Source organism: Melozone crissalis, unplaced genomic scaffold, assembly GCF_028551555.1.
Source record: "Melozone crissalis strain CALT ecotype California unplaced genomic scaffold, PUWL_Pcris_2 ptg000549l_1, whole genome shotgun sequence".
NCBI classification, from domain to species: domain Eukaryota; kingdom Metazoa; phylum Chordata; class Aves; order Passeriformes; family Passerellidae; genus Melozone; species Melozone crissalis.
Window position 1 is genome coordinate 47,828 of NW_026536245.1, and position 18,429 is coordinate 66,256.

The window sequence follows — 18,429 nt, forward strand, 5'->3', positions numbered from 1 at the left end:
TCCGTGTCTCACCTGTCCATATCTCACCTGTCCCTGTCTCACCTGTCCCTGTCTCACCTGTCCCTGTCTCACCTGTCCGTGTCTCACCTGTCCCTGTCTCACCTGTCCGTGTCTCACCTGTCCATGTCTCACCTGTCCGTGTCTCACCTGTCCGTGTCTCACCTGTCCATATCTCACCTGTCCATATCTCACCTGTCCCTGTCTCACCTGTCCATATCTCACCTGTCCGTGCCTCACCTGTCCCTGTCTCACCTGTCCCTGTCTCACCTGTCCCTGTCTCACCTGTCCGTGTCTCACCTGTCCATATCTCACCTGTCCATATCTCACCTGTCCCTGTCTCACCTGTCCGTGTCTCACCTGTCCATATCTCACCTGTCCGTGTCTCACCTGTCCATATCTCACCTGTCCATATCTCACCTGTCCCTGTCTCACCTGTCCCTGTCTCACCTGTCCATATCTCACCTGTCCGTGCCTCACCTGTCCCTGTCTCACCTGTCCCTGTCTCACCTGTCCCTGTCTCACCTGTCCGTGTCTCACCTGTCCATATCTCACCTGTCCCTGTCTCACCTGTCCCTGTCCCACCTGTCCCTGTCTCACCTGTCCCTGTCTCACCTGTCCGTGTCTCACCTGTCCATATCTCACCTGTCCCTGTCTCACCTGTCCATGTCTCACCTGTCCGTGTCTCACCTGTCCGTGTCTCACCTGTCCCTGTCTCACCTGTCCCTGTCTCACCTGTCCGTGTCTCACCTGTCCCTGTCTCACCTGTCCCTGTCTCACCTGTCCATGTCTCACCTGTCCGTGTCTCACCTGTCCCTGTCTCACCTGTCCCTGTCTCACCTGTCCATATCTCACCTGTCCCTGTCTCACCTGTCCCTGTCCCACCTGTCCCTGTCTCACCTGTCCGTGTCTCACCTGTCCATATCTCACCTGTCCATGTCTCACCTGTCCCTGTCTCACCTGTCCGTGTCTCACCTGTCCATATCTCACCTGTCCCTGTCTCACCTGTCCGTGTCTCACCTGTCCCTGTCTCACCTGTCCCTGTCTCACCTGTCCGTGTCTCACCTGTCCCTGTCTCACCTGTCCATATCTCACCTGTCCATATCTCACCTGTCCCTGTCTCACCTGTCCCTGTCTCACCTGTCCGTGTCTCACCTGTCCGTGTCTCACCTGTCCCTGTCTCACCTGTCCGTGTCTCACCTGTCCGTGTCTCACCTGTCCCTGTCTCACCTGTCCATATCTCACCTGTCCCTGTCTCACCTGTCCCTGTCTCACCTGTCCGTGTCTCACCTGTCCCTGTCTCACCTGTCCCTGTCTCACCTGTCCATATCTCACCTGTCCCTGTCTCACCTGTCCATATCTCACCTGTCCGTGTCTCACCTGTCCCTGTCTCACCTGTCCCTGTCTCACCTGTCCGTGTCTCACCTGTCCGTGTCTCACCTGTCCGTGTCTCACCTGTCCATATCTCACCTGTCCCTGTCTCACCTGTCCCTGTCTCACCTGTCCCTGTCTCACCTGTCCGTGTCTCACCTGTCCGTGTCTCACCTGTCCATGTCTCACCTGTCCGTGTCTCACCTGTCCGTGTCTCACCTGTCCATATCTCACCTGTCCATGTCTCACCTGTCCGTGTCTCACCTGTCCGTGTCTCACCTGTCCCTGTCTCACCTGTCCGTGTCTCACCTGTCCATATCTCACCTGTCCCTGTCTCACCTGTCCATATCTCACCTGTCCGTGTCTCACCTGTCCCTGTCTCACCTGTCCGTGTCTCACCTGTCCATATCTCACCTGTCCGTGTCTCACCTGTCCCTGTCTCACCTGTCCCTGTCTCACCTGTCCCTGTCTCACCTGTCCGTGTCTCACCTGTCCATATCTCACCTGTCCCTGTCTCACCTGTCCATGTCTCACCTGTCCCTGTCTCACCTGTCCGTGTCTCACCTGTCCCTGTCTCACCTGTCCCTGTCCCACCTGTCCCTGTCTCACCTGTCCATATCTCACCTGTCCCTGTCTCACCTGTCCCTGTCTCACCTGTCCGTGTCTCACCTGTCCCTGTCTCACCTGTCCGTGTCTCACCTGTCCATGTCTCACCTGTCCCTGTCTCACCTGTCCGTGTCTCACCTGTCCATATCTCACCTGTCCCTGTCTCACCTGTCCCTGTCCCACCTGTCCCTGTCTCACCTGTCCCTGTCTCACCTGTCCGTGTCTCACCTGTCCATATCTCACCTGTCCCTGTCTCACCTGTCCATGTCTCACCTGTCCGTGTCTCACCTGTCCCTGTCTCACCTGTCCCTGTCCCACCTGTCCCTGTCTCACCTGTCCCTGTCTCACCTGTCCATATCTCACCTGTCCATGTCTCACCTGTCCGTGTCTCACCTGTCCGTGTCTCACCTGTCCGTGTCTCACCTGTCCGTGTCTCACCTGTCCATATCTCACCTGTCCCTGTCTCACCTGTCCCTGTCCCACCTGTCCCTGTCTCACCTGTCCCTGTCTCACCTGTCCGTGTCTCACCTGTCCATATCTCACCTGTCCCTGTCTCACCTGTCCATGTCTCACCTGTCCGTGTCTCACCTGTCCCTGTCTCACCTGTCCCTGTCCCACCTGTCCCTGTCTCACCTGTCCCTGTCTCACCTGTCCATATCTCACCTGTCCATGTCTCACCTGTCCGTGTCTCACCTGTCCGTGTCTCACCTGTCCCTGTCTCACCTGTCCCTGTCTCACCTGTCCCTGTCTCACCTGTCCGTGTCTCACCTGTCCCTGTCTCACCTGTCCCTGTCTCACCTGTCCGTGTCTCACCTGTCCATATCTCACCTGTCCCTGTCTCACCTGTCCCTGTCCCACCTGTCCCTGTCTCACCTGTCCCTGTCTCACCTGTCCATATCTCACCTGTCCCTGTCTCACCTGTCCCTGTCTCACCTGTCCGTGTCTCACCTGTCCGTGTCTCACCTGTCCGTGCCTCACCTGTCCGTGTCTCACCTGTCCATATCTCACCTGTCCATGTCTCACCTGTCCCTGTCTCACCTGTCCGTGTCTCACCTGTCCATATCTCACCTGTCCCTGTCTCACCTGTCCGTGTCTCACCTGTCCCTGTCTCACCTGTCCCTGTCTCACCTGTCCCTGTCTCACCTGTCCGTGTCTCACCTGTCCGTGTCTCACCTGTCCCTGTCTCACCTGTCCCTGTCTCACCTGTCCGTGTCTCACCTGTCCCTGTCTCACCTGTCCCTGTCTCACCTGTCCATATCTCACCTGTCCCTGTCTCACCTGTCCATATCTCACCTGTCCCTGTCTCACCTGTCCGTGTCTCACCTGTCCCTGTCTCACCTGTCCGTGTCTCACCTGTCCGTGTCTCACCTGTCCATATCTCACCTGTCCCTGTCTCACCTGTCCCTGTCTCACCTGTCCCTGTCTCACCTGTCCGTGTCTCACCTGTCCCTGTCTCACCTGTCCCTGTCTCACCTGTCCGTGTCTCACCTGTCCATATCTCACCTGTCCCTGTCTCACCTGTCCATATCTCACCTGTCCGTGTCTCACCTGTCCCTGTCTCACCTGTCCGTGTCTCACCTGTCCATATCTCACCTGTCCCTGTCTCACCTGTCCATATCTCACCTGTCCGTGTCTCACCTGTCCATATCTCACCTGTCCCTGTCTCACCTGTCCATATCTCACCTGTCCATGTCTCACCTGTCCCTGTCTCACCTGTCCGTGTCTCACCTGTCCCTGTCTCACCTGTCCATGTCTCACCTGTCCGTGTCTCACCTGTCCATGTCTCACCTGTCCGTGTCTCACCTGTCCGTGTCTCACCTGTCCGTGTCTCACCTGTCCCTGTCTCACCTGTCCGTGTCTCACCTGTCAGATCCTGATCCTGGACGTGATCGAGGTGGTGCCCGAGCCGGGGCAGCCGCTGACCAAGAACAAGTTCAAGGTGCTCTACGAGAAGGAGCAGAAGGGACCCGTGACGGCGCTGTGCCACTGCCACGGCTACCTGGTGTCTGCCATCGGCCAGAAGGTACACCTGGCACACCTGGGCACACCTGGGAATAACCACAGACACACCTGGGCACACCTGGGTACTCACCTGTGCCACTGCCACGGCTACCTGGTGTCTGCCATCGGCCAGAAGGTACACCTGGCACACCTGGGCACACCTGGGCACACCTGGGTACACACCTGGGTACACCTGGGTACAGCCCTGTGCCACTGCCACAGCTACCTGGTGTCTGCCATCGGCCAGAAGGTACACCTGGCACACCTGGCACACCTGGGCACACCTGGGTACACACCTGGATACACCTGGGTACAGCCCTGTGCCACTGCCACGGCTACCTGGTGTCTGCCATCGGCCAGAAGGTACACCTGGCACACCTGGGCACACCTGGGCACACCTGGGAATAACCACAGACACACCTGGGCACAGCTGGGTACACCTGGGTACAGCCCTGTGCCACTGCCACGGCTACCTGGTGTCTGCCATCGGCCAGAAGGTACGCCTGGCACACCTGGCACACCTGGGCACACCTGGGTACACCTGGGCACACCTGGGCACACCTGGGCACAGCTGGGTACACCTGGGCACACACCTGGGCACACCCATGAACGCTCTGTGCCACTGCCACGGATACCTGGTGTCTGCCATTGGCCAGAAGGTACACCTGGCACACCTAGGGGCACCTGGGTGCACCTGGGCACACCTGGGTACAGCTGGTGGACCTCCTTGGTGACCTCAGGGTGTCCCTGTGTCCCCTCAGATCTTCCTGTGGAGCCTCATGGACAATGAGATGGTGGTGGTGGTTACCCAGCTTTTTTTGGGTTTGGGTCAATGACCCGAGAGGCCACCAAGGAGGTGACAGAGGCCACCTTGAGGTCAAGGAGCTCCATGGTGACCTCGAGGTGTCCCCTCAGATCTTCCTGTGGAGCCTGAAGGACAATGGTGGCCACTCGGCATCGGTTGGGTTTGGGTTGGGTTGGTGACCTCCAGGTGCCACCACGAGCTCAAGGAGCTCCATGGTGACCTTGGGGTGTCCCTGTGTCCCCTCAGATGGAGGGTGTCCCTGTGTCCCCCCTTCCTGTGGAGCCTGAAGGACAATGAGCTGACCTTGGTGGCCGTGTCACCAAGGAGGTGTCAGAGGCCACCAGGAGGTCCAGGAGCTCCAGGGTGACCTCGAGATGTCATTGTTCCCTCAGATCTTCCTGTGGAGCCTGAAGGACAACGAGCTGACCTTGGTGGCCACTCAGCATCGGTTGGGTTTGGATCAACGACCTGTGGTGCCACCAAGGAGGTGACAGAGGCCACCACAGGGTCACGGAGCTCCATGGTGACCTCGAGATGTCATTGTCCCCTCAGATCTTCCTGTGGAGCCTGAAGGACAACGAGCTGACGGGCATGGCGTTCATCGACACGCAGCTCTACATCCACCAGATGATCAGCGTCAAGAGCTTCATCCTGGCCGCCGACCTGATGAAGAGCATCTCGCTGCTGCGCTACCAGGAGGAGAGCAAGACGCTGTCCCTCGTCAGCCGGGTGAGACACCGGGACGGCACGCACGGCGTGGGGACACCCGAACCACCAGGGGGACACCAAACGCACCGTGGGGACAGCACACACGGCGTGGGGACACCAGACCTGACATGGGGACAGCAGACACGGCGTGGGGACACCACACCTGGCATGGGGACACCAAACACACCATGGGGACACCAGACACGGCGTGGGGACACCTGAACCTCCTTGGGGACAGCAGACACGGCATGGGGACACCACACCTGACATGGGGACACCAAACACACCATGGGGACAGCAGACACGGCATGGGGACACCTGAACCACCAGGGGGACACCAAACGCACCGTGGGGACAGCAGACACGGCATGGGGACACCTGAACCTCCCTGGGGACAGCAGACATGGCATGGGGACACCACACCTGACATGGGGACACCAAACGCACTGTGGGGACAGCAGACCTGACATGGGGACACCAAACGCACCTTGGGACCACCAAACGCACCTTGGGGACACCACACCTGCTATGAGGACACCAAACACACCTTGGGGACACCAAACCTGACATGGGGACACCAGAACCACCTTGGGGACACCAGACCTGACATGGGGCCATGAAACTCCTCACAGGGCCACCAAACCCACCCAGGGCCAACAAACTCACACAGGACCATCAGAACCTGCCATGGGGCCACCAAACTCACCCTGAGACACCAAACACGCCATGGGGTCACCAAACCCGCCATGGGGCCATCAGAAACACCATGGGACACCAAACCCACCTCAGGGCCACCAAACTGTCCCTGGGCCACCAGACCTGCCTTGGGGACGTGGCTGTGGGACACCTGAGGGTCCTGGGGGACACCCAAGGGTTGGGCTCCTGGGGGACACCTGGGGGTCTTGGGGAACACCTGAAGATCTTGGGTGACACCTGAGGGTCCTGGGGGACACCTGAGGGACCTGGTGGACATCTGAGGGTTTTAGGTGACTCTTGAGGGTTGTGGGTGACACCTGAGGGTCCTGGGGGACACCTGAGGGTGCTGGGCCACACCTGGGGGACTCTCGGGGGTCTCCAGGGCAGCCCAAGGCTCTGGAGGACACTCGGGGGTCACCTGGGGGGGTCTCAGGAGGTGCCCAGGTGCCACCCCCGGCACCGGGACGGTGACAGTGACGGTGACACTGACAGTGACAGTGATGGTGACGCTGACGGTGATGGTGACAGTGACAGTGACGGTGACACTGACACTGACACACTGACGGTGACGGTGACAGTGACACTGACGGTGACAGTGATGGTGACGGTGACAGTGATGGTGACACTGACAGTGACGGTGACGATGACAGTGACGGCAACAGTGACACAGTGACACTGACGGTGACACGGTGACAGTGACGGTGACAATGCCCCGCAGGACGCCAAGCCGCTGGAGGTGTACAGCGTGGACTTCATGGTGGACGGGAGCCAGCTGGGATTCCTGGGTACGGCACGGCCGGCGCGGCCGGGGGGGCTCGGGGAGGGTTGGGTGGGGTTGGGTGGGTTCAGTTGAGTTGGGTTTGGATTTAGTTGGGGTTGGGTTGAGTTTAGTTAGGTTTGTGTTGGGTTCGGTTGGGTTGGGTTTGGTTGGGTTGGGTTGGGTTTGGGTTGGGTTTGGTTGGGTTTGGTTGGGTTTGGGTTGGGTTTGGGTTGGGTTTGGTTGAGTTTGGGTTGGGTTTGGTTGGGTTTGGTTGGGATTGGGTTGGGTTGGGTTGGGTTTGGTTGGGTTTGGTTGGGTTGGGTTGGGTTTGGGTTGGGTTCGGTTGGGTTTGGGTTGGGTTGGGTTGGGTTTGGGTTGAGTTTGGGTTGGGTTTGGGTTGGGTTTGGTTGGGTTTGGTTGGGTTTGGGTTGGGTTTGGGTTGGGTTTGGTTGGGTTTGGTTGGGTTTGGGTGGGTTTGGTTGGGTTTGGGTTGGGTTTGGGTTGGGTTTGGTGGGTTTGGTTGGGTTTGGGTTGGGTTTGGGTTGGGTTTGGTTGGGTTTGGGTTGGGTTGGGTTTGGGTTGGGTTGGGTTTGGTTGGGTTTGGGTTTGGGTTGGGTTTGGTTGGGTTTGGGTTGGGTTTGGGTGGGTTTGGTTGGGTTGGGTTTGGGTTGGGTTTGGGTTGGGTTTGGTTGGGTTTGGGTTGGGTTTGGTTGGGTTGGGTTTGGTTGGGTTTGGGTTGGGTTTGGGTTGGGTTTGGTTGGGTTGGGTTGGGTTGGGTTTGGGTTGGGTTGGGTTGGGTTTGGTTGGGTTTGGTTGGATTGGGTTGAGTTTGGGTTGGGTTTGGTTGGGTTTGGGTTGGGTTGGGTTGGGTTTGGGTTGAGTTTGGGTTGGGTTTGGGTTGGGTTTGGTTGGGTTTGGGTTGGGTTTGGGTTGGGTTTGGTTGGGTTTGGTTTGGGTTGGGTTTGGGTTGGGTTTGGTTGGGTTTGGGTGGGTTTGGTTGGGTTGGGTTTGGGTTGGGTTTGGGTTGGGTTTGGTTGGGTTTGGGTTGGGTTTGGGTTGGGTTTGGTTGGGTTTGGGTTGGGTTGGGTTTGGGTTGGGTTTGGTTGGGTTTGGTTGGGTTTGGGTTGGGTTTGGTTGGGTTTGGTTGGGTTTGGTTGGGTTTGGGTTGGGTTTGGGTTGGGTTTGGTTGAGTTTGGGTTGGGTTTGGTTGGGTTTGGTTGGGATTGGGTTGGGTTTGGTTGGGTTTGGTTGGGTTTGGTTGGGTTGGGTTGGGTTTGGGTTGGGTTCGGTTGGGTTTGGGTTGGGTTGGGTTGGGTTTGGGTTGGGTTTGGGTTGGGTTGGGTTGGGTTTGGGTGGGTTCAGTTGAGTTGGGTTTGGATTTTGTTGAGGTTTGGTTGAGTTTGGGTGGGTTTGGTTGAGTTGAATTTGATTTGGGTTGGGTTTTGTTGAGGTTTGGTTGGGTTTGGGTTGGGTTTGGGTGGGTTTGGGTTGGGTTTGGTTGGGTTTGGGTTGGGTTTGGGTTGGGTTTGGGTGGGTTTGGGTTGGGTTTGGGTGGGTTTGGGTTGGGTTTGGTTGGGTTTGGGTTGGGTTTGGGTGGGTTTGGTTGGGTTTGGGTTGGGTTGGGTTTGGGTTGGGTTTGGTTGGGTTTGGTTGGGTTTGGGTTGGGTTTGGTTGGGTTTGGTTGGGTTTGGGTTGGGTTTGGTTGGGTTGGGTTGGGTTTGGTTGGGTTTGGGTTGGGTTTGGGTTGGGTTTGGGTTGGGTTTGGGTTGGGTTTGGTTGGGTTTGGTTTGGGTTGGGTTTGGGTTGGGTTTGGTTGGGTTTGGGTTGGGTTTGGGTGGGTTTGGTTGGGTTGGGTTTGGGTTGGGTTTGGGTTGGGTTTGGTTGGGTTGGGTTGGGTTTGGGTTGGGTTGGGTTGGGTTGGGTTGGGTTTGGTTGGGTTTGGGTTGGGTTTGGGTTGGGTTGGGTTTGGGTTGGGTTTGGTTGGGTTTGGGTTGGGTTGGGTTGGGTTTGGGTTGGGTTCGGTTGGGTTGGGTTTGGGTTGGGTTTGGTTGGGTTTGGGTTGGGTTTGGGTTGGGTTCGGTTGGGTTTGGTTGGGTTTGGTTGGGTTTGGGTTGGGTTTGAGTTGGGTTTGGGTTGAGTTTGGGTGGGTTCAGTTGAGTTGGGTTTGGATTTTGTTGAGGTTTGGTTGAGTTTGGGTGGGTTTGGTTGAGTTGAATTTGATTTGGGTTGGGTTTTGTTGAGGTTTGGTTGGGTTGGGTTGAATTGGGCTGGTTTGGGTTGGGTTTTGTTGAGTTTGGTTCGGTTTGCTTGGGTTTGGGTTGAGTTTAGTTGGGTTTGTTTGGGTTCAGTTGGGTTTGGTTGAGTTTAGGTTGAGTTTAGTTGGGTTTGGTTGGGTTTGGGTTGGGTTTGTTTGGGTTTGGTTGGGTTTGGTTGAGTTTGGGTTGGGTTTGGTTGGGTTTGGGTTGAGTTTGGGCTGGTTTGGGTTGGGTTTTGTTGAGTTTGGTGCGGTTTGGTTGGGTTTGGGTTGAGTTTAGTTGGGTTTGTTTGGGTTCAATTGGGTTTGGTTGAGTTTAGGTTGAGTTTAGTTGGGTTTGGATGGGTTTGCTTTGGTTCAGTTGAGTTAGGGTTGAGTTTGGGTGGGTTTAGTTGACCCTAATTGGGTTTGGTTGGGTTTGATTGAGTTTGGGTTGAGTGTGGGTTGGTTTTGGGTTCAGTATGGTGGGGTTTGGTTGGGCTTAGGTTGAATTTAATTTGGTTTGGTTGAGTTTGGGTTGGGTTAGGTTGGGTTTGGTTGAGTTCAGTTGAGTTTGGGAGGGGTTGGATATGGGTTGAATTTAGTTGGGTTTGGTTGGGTTTCGTTGAGTTTGGGTGGGTTTGGTTTGGGTTGGGTTGGATTTGGGTTGGGTTTGGTTGACCATAGTTGCGTTTGGTTGAGTTCAGTTGGGTTTGGGTGGGTTCAGTTGAGTTTTGGTTGAATTTAGCTGGGTTTGGTTTAGTTTGGTTTGTATTAAATTTAGTTATGTTTGGTTGGGTTTCATTGAGGTTCGGTTGGGTTTGGTTGAGTTTGGGTTGAGTTTAGTTGGGTTTAGTTGAGTTTGGGTTGGGTTTGGTGGGGTTTGGTCAAGTTTGAGTTGAGTTTGGGTGGGTCTGGTTGGTTTGAGTTGGGTTTGGTTGAGTTTAGTTGGTTTTGGGTTCAGTTTGGTGGGGTTTGGTTAAGATTGGGTTGGGTTTGGGTTGAATTCAGTTGGGTCTGGTTGGGTTCAGATGAACCTGGGTCAGTCTTGGTAAATTTTGGTCAAATCTGGTTAAATTTGTGTCAAACTCGGTTAAACTCCTGTTGGTCTCAGCCAACCCAACACCTCCATCCCCGCAGTGTCGGACCACAACCGGAAACTGGATTTGGGTTGGGTTTGGTTTGGTTTGGGTTTGGTTTGGGTTTGGTTTGGGTTTGGTTGGATGTGGTTGAGGTTGGGTTGCGTTTGGTTGAGGTCAGTTGAGTTTGGTTGGGATTGGGTTGAGTTTGGGTTGGGTTTGAGTGGGTTCAGTTGAGTTTGGGGGAGTTTGGTCGACCATAGTTGGGTTTGGGTTGGATGTGGTTGAGTTTGGGTTGGGTTTGGTGGGGTTTGGTCAAGTTTGAGTTGAGTTTGAGTGGGTTTGGTTGAGGTCTGATTGGTCTGGTTGAGTTTGGGTTGGGTTTGGTGGGGTTTGGTTGGGTTTGGTTGGATGTGGTTGAGTTTGGGTTGGGTTTGGCTGGATGTGGTTGGGTTTGGGTGGGTTGGGTTGAGTTTGGGTTGGGTTTGGTTGAGTTTTGGTTGAGTTTAGTTGAGTTTGGGTTGGGTTTGGTTGGGTTTGGTTGGATGTGGTTGAGTTTGGGTTGGGTTTGGCTGGATGTGGTTGGGTTTGGGTGGGTTGGGTTGAGTTTGGGTTGGGTTTGCTTGACCGTAGTTGGGGATTGGTTGAGTTTGGGTGGGTTTAGATGAGTTTGGTTGGATTTGGTTGAGTTTGGGTTGAGTTTAGTTAGGTTTGTGTTGGGTTTGGTTGGGTTTGGTTGAGTTTCGGTTGGCTTCGGGTTAATTCTGGCTGGATTTTGCTGAACTTCACACCAAACTTTGGCTAAATTTGGGTCAAATTTTATTGAGCTTTGGGTGAATTTTGGTCAAATTTGGGGTAAATTTGGGTGGATTTTGGTTGACCTAAGATGGATCATTGGGTTGGATTTGGGTTGAATTTAGGCTGAGCTTTGGGTTGGATTTGGGTTGAATTTGGGTAAACCTGGGTGGATTTGGGTTGGATTTGAGTAAATTTGGGTAGAAATTTGCTGGATTTGGTTGGATTCGGGTTAATTCTGGCTGGATTTTGCTTGGCTTCACTCCAAACCTTGGCTAAATTTTGGTCAAATTTGGGTCAAATTTTATTGAGCTTTGGGTAAATTTGGGTCAAATTTGGGTCAAATTTTATTGACCTTTGGGTAAATTTGGGTCATATTTGGGTCAAATTCTATTGAGCTTTGGGTGAATTTGGGTCAAATTTGATTCAATTTGGTCAAATTTGGGTAAATTTGTGTTAACTTCGCCCAACCCCACATCCACAGTGTCGGACCGCGACCGGAACCTGCTGGTGTACATGTACCTGCCTGAAGGTGAGCGGGGCGGGGCCGGGCGACCCCGGGTGACCCCGGGCGACCCCGGGTGACCCCGGGTGACCCCGGGCGACCCCGGGTGACCCCGGGTGACCCCGGGCGACCCCGGGTGACCCCGGGTGACCCCGCGCGTGTCCCCCAGCCAAGGAGTCGTTCGGGGGGCTGCGGCTGCTGCGCCGCGCCGACTTCCACGTGGGCGCGCACGTCAACACCTTCTGGCGCACGCCGTGCCGCGGGCACGCCGAGGGGCCCAACCGGCGCAGCAGCACCTGGGAGAACAAGCACATCACCTGGTTCGGTGAGTGACACACCTGGGGACACCTGGGGCACACCTGGGGACACACCTGGGACACACCTGGGAGAACAAGCACATCACCTGGTTCGGTGAGTGACACACCTGGGGACACCTGGGGCACACCTGGGGACATGGGGACACACCTGGGACACACCTGGGAGAACAAGCACATCACCTGGTTCGGTGAGTGACACACCTGGGGACACACCTGGGGCACACCTGGGGACACACCTGGGAGAACAAGCACAGCACCTGGTTCGGTGAGTGACACACCTGGGGACACCTGGGGCACACCTGGGGACAGAGGCACACCTGGGACACACCTGGGAGAACAAGCACATCACCTGGTTCAGTAAGGGGGGCACACCTGGGGACATGGGGACACACCTGGGAGAACAAGCACATCACCTGGTTTGGTGAATGACACACCTGGGGACACCTGGGGCACACCTGGGGACATTAAGGACACACCTGGGGCACACCTGGGGACATGGGGACACAACTGAGACACACCTGGGCATGGGGACACACCTGGGATACACCTGGGACACACCTGGGCATGGGGACACACCTGGGATACACCTGAGATACACCTGGGGACACACCTGGGGACAGAGACACACCTGGGACATGGGGACAGGTAGGGATACCTGGGACACACCTGGGAGAACAAGCACATCACCTGGTTCGGTAAGGACACACCTGGGGACACACCTGGGGACATGGGGACAGACCTGGGACACACCTGGGACACACCTGGGGACATGGGGACACGCCTGGGACACACCTGGAGCACAGCTGGGGACATGGGGACACACCTGGGGACAGGTGGGGACACCTGGGAGAGCAAGGACAGCACCTGTGTGGATTTGGGGTTTCTGGAATTTGGGATTTGGGTGGAATTGGGGATTTGGGATTTGGGGATTCTGGAATTTGGGGTGGAATTCAGGATTTTGGGGTTTGGGGTTTTGGGATTTGGGGTGAAATTTGGAGTTTCTGGGATTTGGAGTAGAGTTTGGGATTTTTGGGCTTTGGGGTGCCGGGATTTGGGATTGGGTTGGGATTTGGGGTTTTGGGGTTTGGGGTTTTGGGATTTCAGATTGGGGTGGGATTTGGGGTGAAATTTGGGGTGAAATTTGGAGTTTCTGCGATTTGGGGTGGAGTTCGGAGTTTTTGGGCTTTGGGGTGCCGGGATTTGGGGTGGAATTTGGGGGTTTGTGGAATTTGGGGTTTTGAGTTTTGGGGTTTATGGAATGTGGGGTTTTGTGGAATTTGGGGATTTGGGGTTTTGGGATTTCTGGAATTTGGGATTTGGGGTGGAATTCGGGGTTTTTGGTTCCCCTGACGTGTCCGTCCCCGCAGCAACACTGGTTTCTGCAATTTGGGGATTACTGGAATTTGGGATTTGGGGATTTCTGGAACTTGGGGTTTCTGGAATTTGGGATTTGGGGATTTTTGGGATTTGGGGTTTCTGGAATTTGGGGTTTCTGGGATTTGGGGTTTCTGGAATTTGGGATTTGGGGATTTCTGGAACTTGGGGTTTTGAAATTTCTGGGATTTGGTTTTTTTGGGATTTGGGGATTTCTGGGATTTGGGTTTTTGAGTTTTGGGGTTTCTGGGATTTGGGGTTTTGTGGAATTTGGGGATTTGGGGTTTTGGGATTTCTGGAATTTGGGATTTGGGGTGGAATTGGGGGTTTTGGTTCCCCTGACGTGTCCGTCCCCGCAGCAACGCTGGTTTCTGCAATTTGGGGATTACTGGAATTTGGGATTTGGGGATTTCTGGAACTTGGGGTTTCTGGAATTTAGGAATTTGGGATTTCTGGGATTTGGGGTTTGGGGATTTCTGGGATTTGGGGTTTCTGGAATTTGGGGTTTCTGGGATTTGGGGTTTCTGGTTTTTGAGTTTTGGGGTTTATGGAATTTGGGGTTTCTGGGATTTGGGGTTTTGGGGTTTCTGGAATTTGGGGTTTTGGGGTTTCTGGGATTTGGGGTTTTGGGGTTTCTGGAATTTGGGGTTTTGGGGTTTCTGGAATTTGGGGTTTTGTGGAATTTGGGGGTTTGGGACTTGTAGAATTTGGGGTTTCTGGGATTTGTGGTTTGGGATTTTGGGTGGAATTTGGGGTTTTGGCATTTGGGATTTTGGGTGGGATTTGGGGTTTTTGGATTTGGGATTTCTGTCATTTTGGGGTTTTTGGATTTGGGATTTCTGTCATTTTGGGGGTTTGGGATTTGGGGTGGAATTCGGGGTTTTGGCATTTGGGATTTTGGGATCAGGGTGGGATTTTGGGTGGGATTTGGGGTGGAATTTGGTGGTTTTGGCTGCCCTGACTGTCCCGTCCCCGCAGCGACGCTGGACGGGGGCCTGGGGCTGCTGCTGCCCATGCAGGAGAAAACCTACAGGAGATTGCTGATGCTGCAGAACGCGCTCAGCTCCGCCCTGCCGCACCTGGCCGGCCTCAACCCACGGGCGTTCAGGTGAGGGCACACCTGGGCACACCTGGGCACACCTGGGGAACACCTGGGATACACCTGGGTACAGCTGGGATAGACCTGGGCACACCTGGGTACAGCTGGGCACACCTGGGGAACACCTGGGTACACCTGGGTACACCTGGGTACAGCTGGGCACACTTGAGCTCCGCCCTGCCGCACCTGGCCGGCCTCAACCCACGGGCGTTCAGGTGAGGGCACACGTGGGCACACCTGGGATACACCTGGGGAACATCTGCACACACCTGGGCACACTTGGGGTACACGTGGGTACAGCTGGGGATCATCCGCACACACCTGGGATACACCTGGGCACACCTGAGCTCCGCCCTGCCGCACCTGGCCGGCCTCAACCCCAGGGCGTTCAGGTAAAGAACACCTGAGGAACATCTGCACACATCTGGGCACATCTGGGCACACCTGGGTACAGCTGGGGCACAGCTGGGGTACACCTGGGCACACCTGGGGTGCGCCTGGGCACAGCTGAGCTCAGCCATTCCACTCCTGGCTGGGCTCAACCCCAGGGCATTCAGGTAGGGACACACCTGTCCCCGTGTCCCTCACCTGTCCCTCACCTGTCCTATCTCACACCTGTCTCACCTGTCCCCCTGTCCCTCACCTGTCTCACCTGTCCTTCACCTGTTCCCCTGTTCCCTGTCCCTCCCCTGTCCCACCTGTCTCACCTGTCCCATCTCACACCTGTCCCCATGTCCCACCTGTCCCATCTCACACCTGTCCCCATGTCCCACCTGTCCCATCTCACACCTGTCCCCATGTCCCACCTGTCCCATCTCACACCTGTCCCCATGTCTCACCTGTCCCATCTCACACCTGTCCCCATGTCTCCCCTGTCCCATCTCACACCTGTCTCCCCTGTCTCACCTGTCCCATCTCACACCTGTCCCCATGTCCCACCTGTCCCATCTCACACCTGTCCCCATGTCCCACCTGTGCAGGTTGCTGCAGTGCGAGCGCCGCTTGCTGCAGAACGCCGTGCGCAACGTGCTGGACGGGGAACTGCTGGGCAGGTACCTGTACCTGAGCGCCATGGAGCGCGCCGAGCTGGCCAAGAAAATCGGCACCACCCCCGAGATCGTGAGTGACACACCTGGGCACACCTGGGCACACCTGGGCAGGGTGGGACACACCTGGGGACACCTGGGCACACCTGGACACACCTGGGACACACCTGGGACACACCTGGGACACACCTGGACACACCTGGGCACACCTGGGGACACCTGGGACACACCTGGACACACCTGGGACACACCTGGGTACACCTGGGCACACCTGGGCAGGGTGGGACACACCTGGGACACACCTGGGCACACCTGGGACACACCTGGGACACACCTGGGGACACCTGGGCACACCTGGACACACCTGGGACACACCTGGGCACACCTGGGCAGGGTGGGACACACCTGGGACACACCTGGACACACCTGGGACACACCTGGGCACAGCTGGGACACACCTGGGCACACCTGGGCATGGGGACACACCTGGGACACACCTGGGCACACCTGGGACACACCTGGGCACACTTGGGACACACCTGGGCACACCTAGGACACACCTGGGACACACCTGGGCACAGCTGGGACACACCTGGGCACACCTGGGCAGGGTGGGACACACCTGGGACACACCTGGGCACACATGGAACACACCTGGGCAGGGTGGGACAGGTGAGGGACAGGTGAATTTGGGACAGGTGTGGGACAGGACAGGTGAATTTTGGACAGGTGGATTTTGGACAGATGAGGTTTCTCAGGTGAATTTCAGGTAAATTTTAGGACAGGTGAATTTTGGGACAGGTGAATTTTGCCCAGGTGAGGTTTCACAGGTGAGTTTTAGGTGAATTTTGGGACAGGTGATTTTTGCCCAGGTGAGGTTTCACAGGTGAGTTTTAGGTGAATTTTGGGACAGGTGATTTTTGCCCAGGTGAGGTTTCACAGGTGAGTTTTAGGTGAATTTTGCCCAGGTGAGGTTTCACAGGTGAGTTTTAGGTGAATTTTGGGACAGGTGATTTTTGCCCAGGTGAGGTTTCACAGGTGAGTTTTAGGTGAATTTTGGGACAGGTGATTTTTGCCCAGGTGAGGTTTCACAGGTGAGTTTTAGGTGAATTTTGCCCAGGTGAGCCCCTGACCTCTCTCCCCTCCCCCACAGATCCTGGATGACCTCCTGGAGATCGACCGCGTCACCGCCCACTTCTGAGGGACCCAAAATCCACAGAATTCCCCCCAAATTCCCCCCAAAATCCCCCAAAATTCTAAAAAATACAAAAATTCAAAAAAAAATTCCTCAAAACTCAAAAAAATCCCAAAAAATCCCCAAAAAATCCCCTAAAATTCCCAGAAAATACAAAAATTCCCCCCAAAAAATCCCCAAAACTCAAAAAAATCCCAAAAAATCCCCCAAAATTCCCAAAGAGAAGAAAAACACTCCCTAAAAATCCCCCCCAAGAAACCCCAAAAATTTAAAAAAAAATCCCCAAAAATCCCCCCCAAATTTTTTTTAAAATCCCAAAAAAAATCCCAAAAGAAAAAAGATTTCCTAAAACCCCCAAAATATTCCCAAAAAATGAAAAAGAACTCCCAAAATTTTTCTCAAAATCCCCAAAAATATCCCTTAAAAACCCCCTAAAATCCCCAAAGTGCTACAAATCCCCCCAAAAAATCCCAAAAAAATCCCAAAAAAAATCCCCCAAAAAACCCCAAATCCCCAAATTTCACCACAAATCCCAGAAAAAAATCCCCAAAAATCCCCGAACCCCCCCGAATTCCGGTTTGTAATAAAACACAATTTTCCATCTTGGCTTTGAGGTTTATTTGGGGGAATTTGGGGAAGATTTTGGGGAAAATTTGGGGGGAATTTGGGGGAATTTGAGGTAAATTTTGGGGGAATTTTTGGGATTTTGGGGTTCACAGTGTTTTGGGGTTGTTCACAGTGAATTTCGGGGAGGGGGATTTGGGATTTTTGGTATTTTTGGGGCGATTTTGGGGGGGATTTTGGGGTAATTTTTGGTATTTTGGGGGAGATTTTTTGGGGTTTTTTTTCAGGTATTTTTGAGGCTGTTTTTCTCTTTTCCCGGTGCGTTTTTTTTTGGGGTGTTTTACACCCAATTTTGGGAATTTTTTAAAATCTTCCTGCATTTTTTTGGGGCGTTTTGTGGGGCTTTTTTTCTTTTTTCACGTATTTTTTGCTCATTTTCAGACTTTTTTTCTGGTTTTTTGGCTGAATTTTGCTTCTTTTGGGGGTATTTTGGGTGTTCCCAAATGATTTTTGGGGTATTTTCAGGTGTTTCCATCCGATTTTTGGGGTATTTCAGCCATTTTTTGGGACATTTTGGCTTTTCCCAGCCGTTTTTTGGGGTATTTTCAGGTGTTCCCATCCCATTTTTGGGGTTATTTTCAGCGTTCCCAGCTGATTCTTGGGGCATCTCCAGGTGTTCCTGGATGGTTTTTCTGGTATTTTTGGGGTATTTTTTGGTGCTTTTGGGTGTTTTTGGTTGTTTTTCAGATCTTGTCAGGTGTTCCCAGCCCATTTTTTGGGATATTTCAGGTGTTCCTATCCCATTTTTGGGGTATTTTCTGGTATTTCCAGCAGATTTTGTGGTATTTTTGGCTGTTCCCAGTCCATTTTTTGAGTATTTCGGGTGTTCCCAGCCCATTTTTGGGATATCTTCAGGTGTTTCCATCCAATTTTTGGGGATATTTTCAGTTATTTCTGGCCGAATTTGAGGTATTTTTGAGTATTCCCGTCTGATTTTTGGGGTATTTCGGGAGTTCCCAGGCAGTTTTTGGGGTAGTTTTGGGTGTTTCTGGTTGTGTTTCAGATCTTCTCAGGTGTTCCCAGCCCATCCTTTTTGTATTTTCAGCATTCCCATCCAATTTTTGGGGATATTTTCAGCATTCCCGGCCGATTTTTGGGGTAATTTTTGGCTGGTTTGGGTCTTTCTCGTTGTTTTTCAGGTACTCTCAGGTGTTCCCATCCGATTTTTGGGGGTATTTTCAGGCGTTTCCATCCAGTTTTCGGGTTATTTTCACCATT

At 54.2% G+C, this 18,429-nt stretch overlaps 1 protein-coding gene across 1 annotated transcript in view; it reads left to right on the forward strand.

Annotated features, from left to right (window-relative positions):
• CPSF1 (cleavage and polyadenylation specific factor 1) overlaps positions 1–16,630 on the forward strand; it is a gene marked incomplete at its 5' end in the record, with an annotated part of 64,430 nt that extends 47,800 nt beyond the window's left edge. The window contains 8 exons of the mRNA XM_054295239.1: positions 3,845–3,997; positions 5,333–5,509; positions 6,903–6,969; positions 11,536–11,583; positions 11,726–11,881; positions 14,226–14,355; positions 15,327–15,465; positions 16,546–16,630. Coding sequence (XP_054151214.1) covers positions 3,845–3,997; positions 5,333–5,509; positions 6,903–6,969; positions 11,536–11,583; positions 11,726–11,881; positions 14,226–14,355; positions 15,327–15,465; positions 16,546–16,593 — 918 coding nt within the window. The remainder of the gene's footprint in view (positions 1–3,844; positions 3,998–5,332; positions 5,510–6,902; positions 6,970–11,535; positions 11,584–11,725; positions 11,882–14,225; positions 14,356–15,326; positions 15,466–16,545) is intronic.
• Between the last annotated feature and the right edge of the window lie 1,799 nt (positions 16,631–18,429).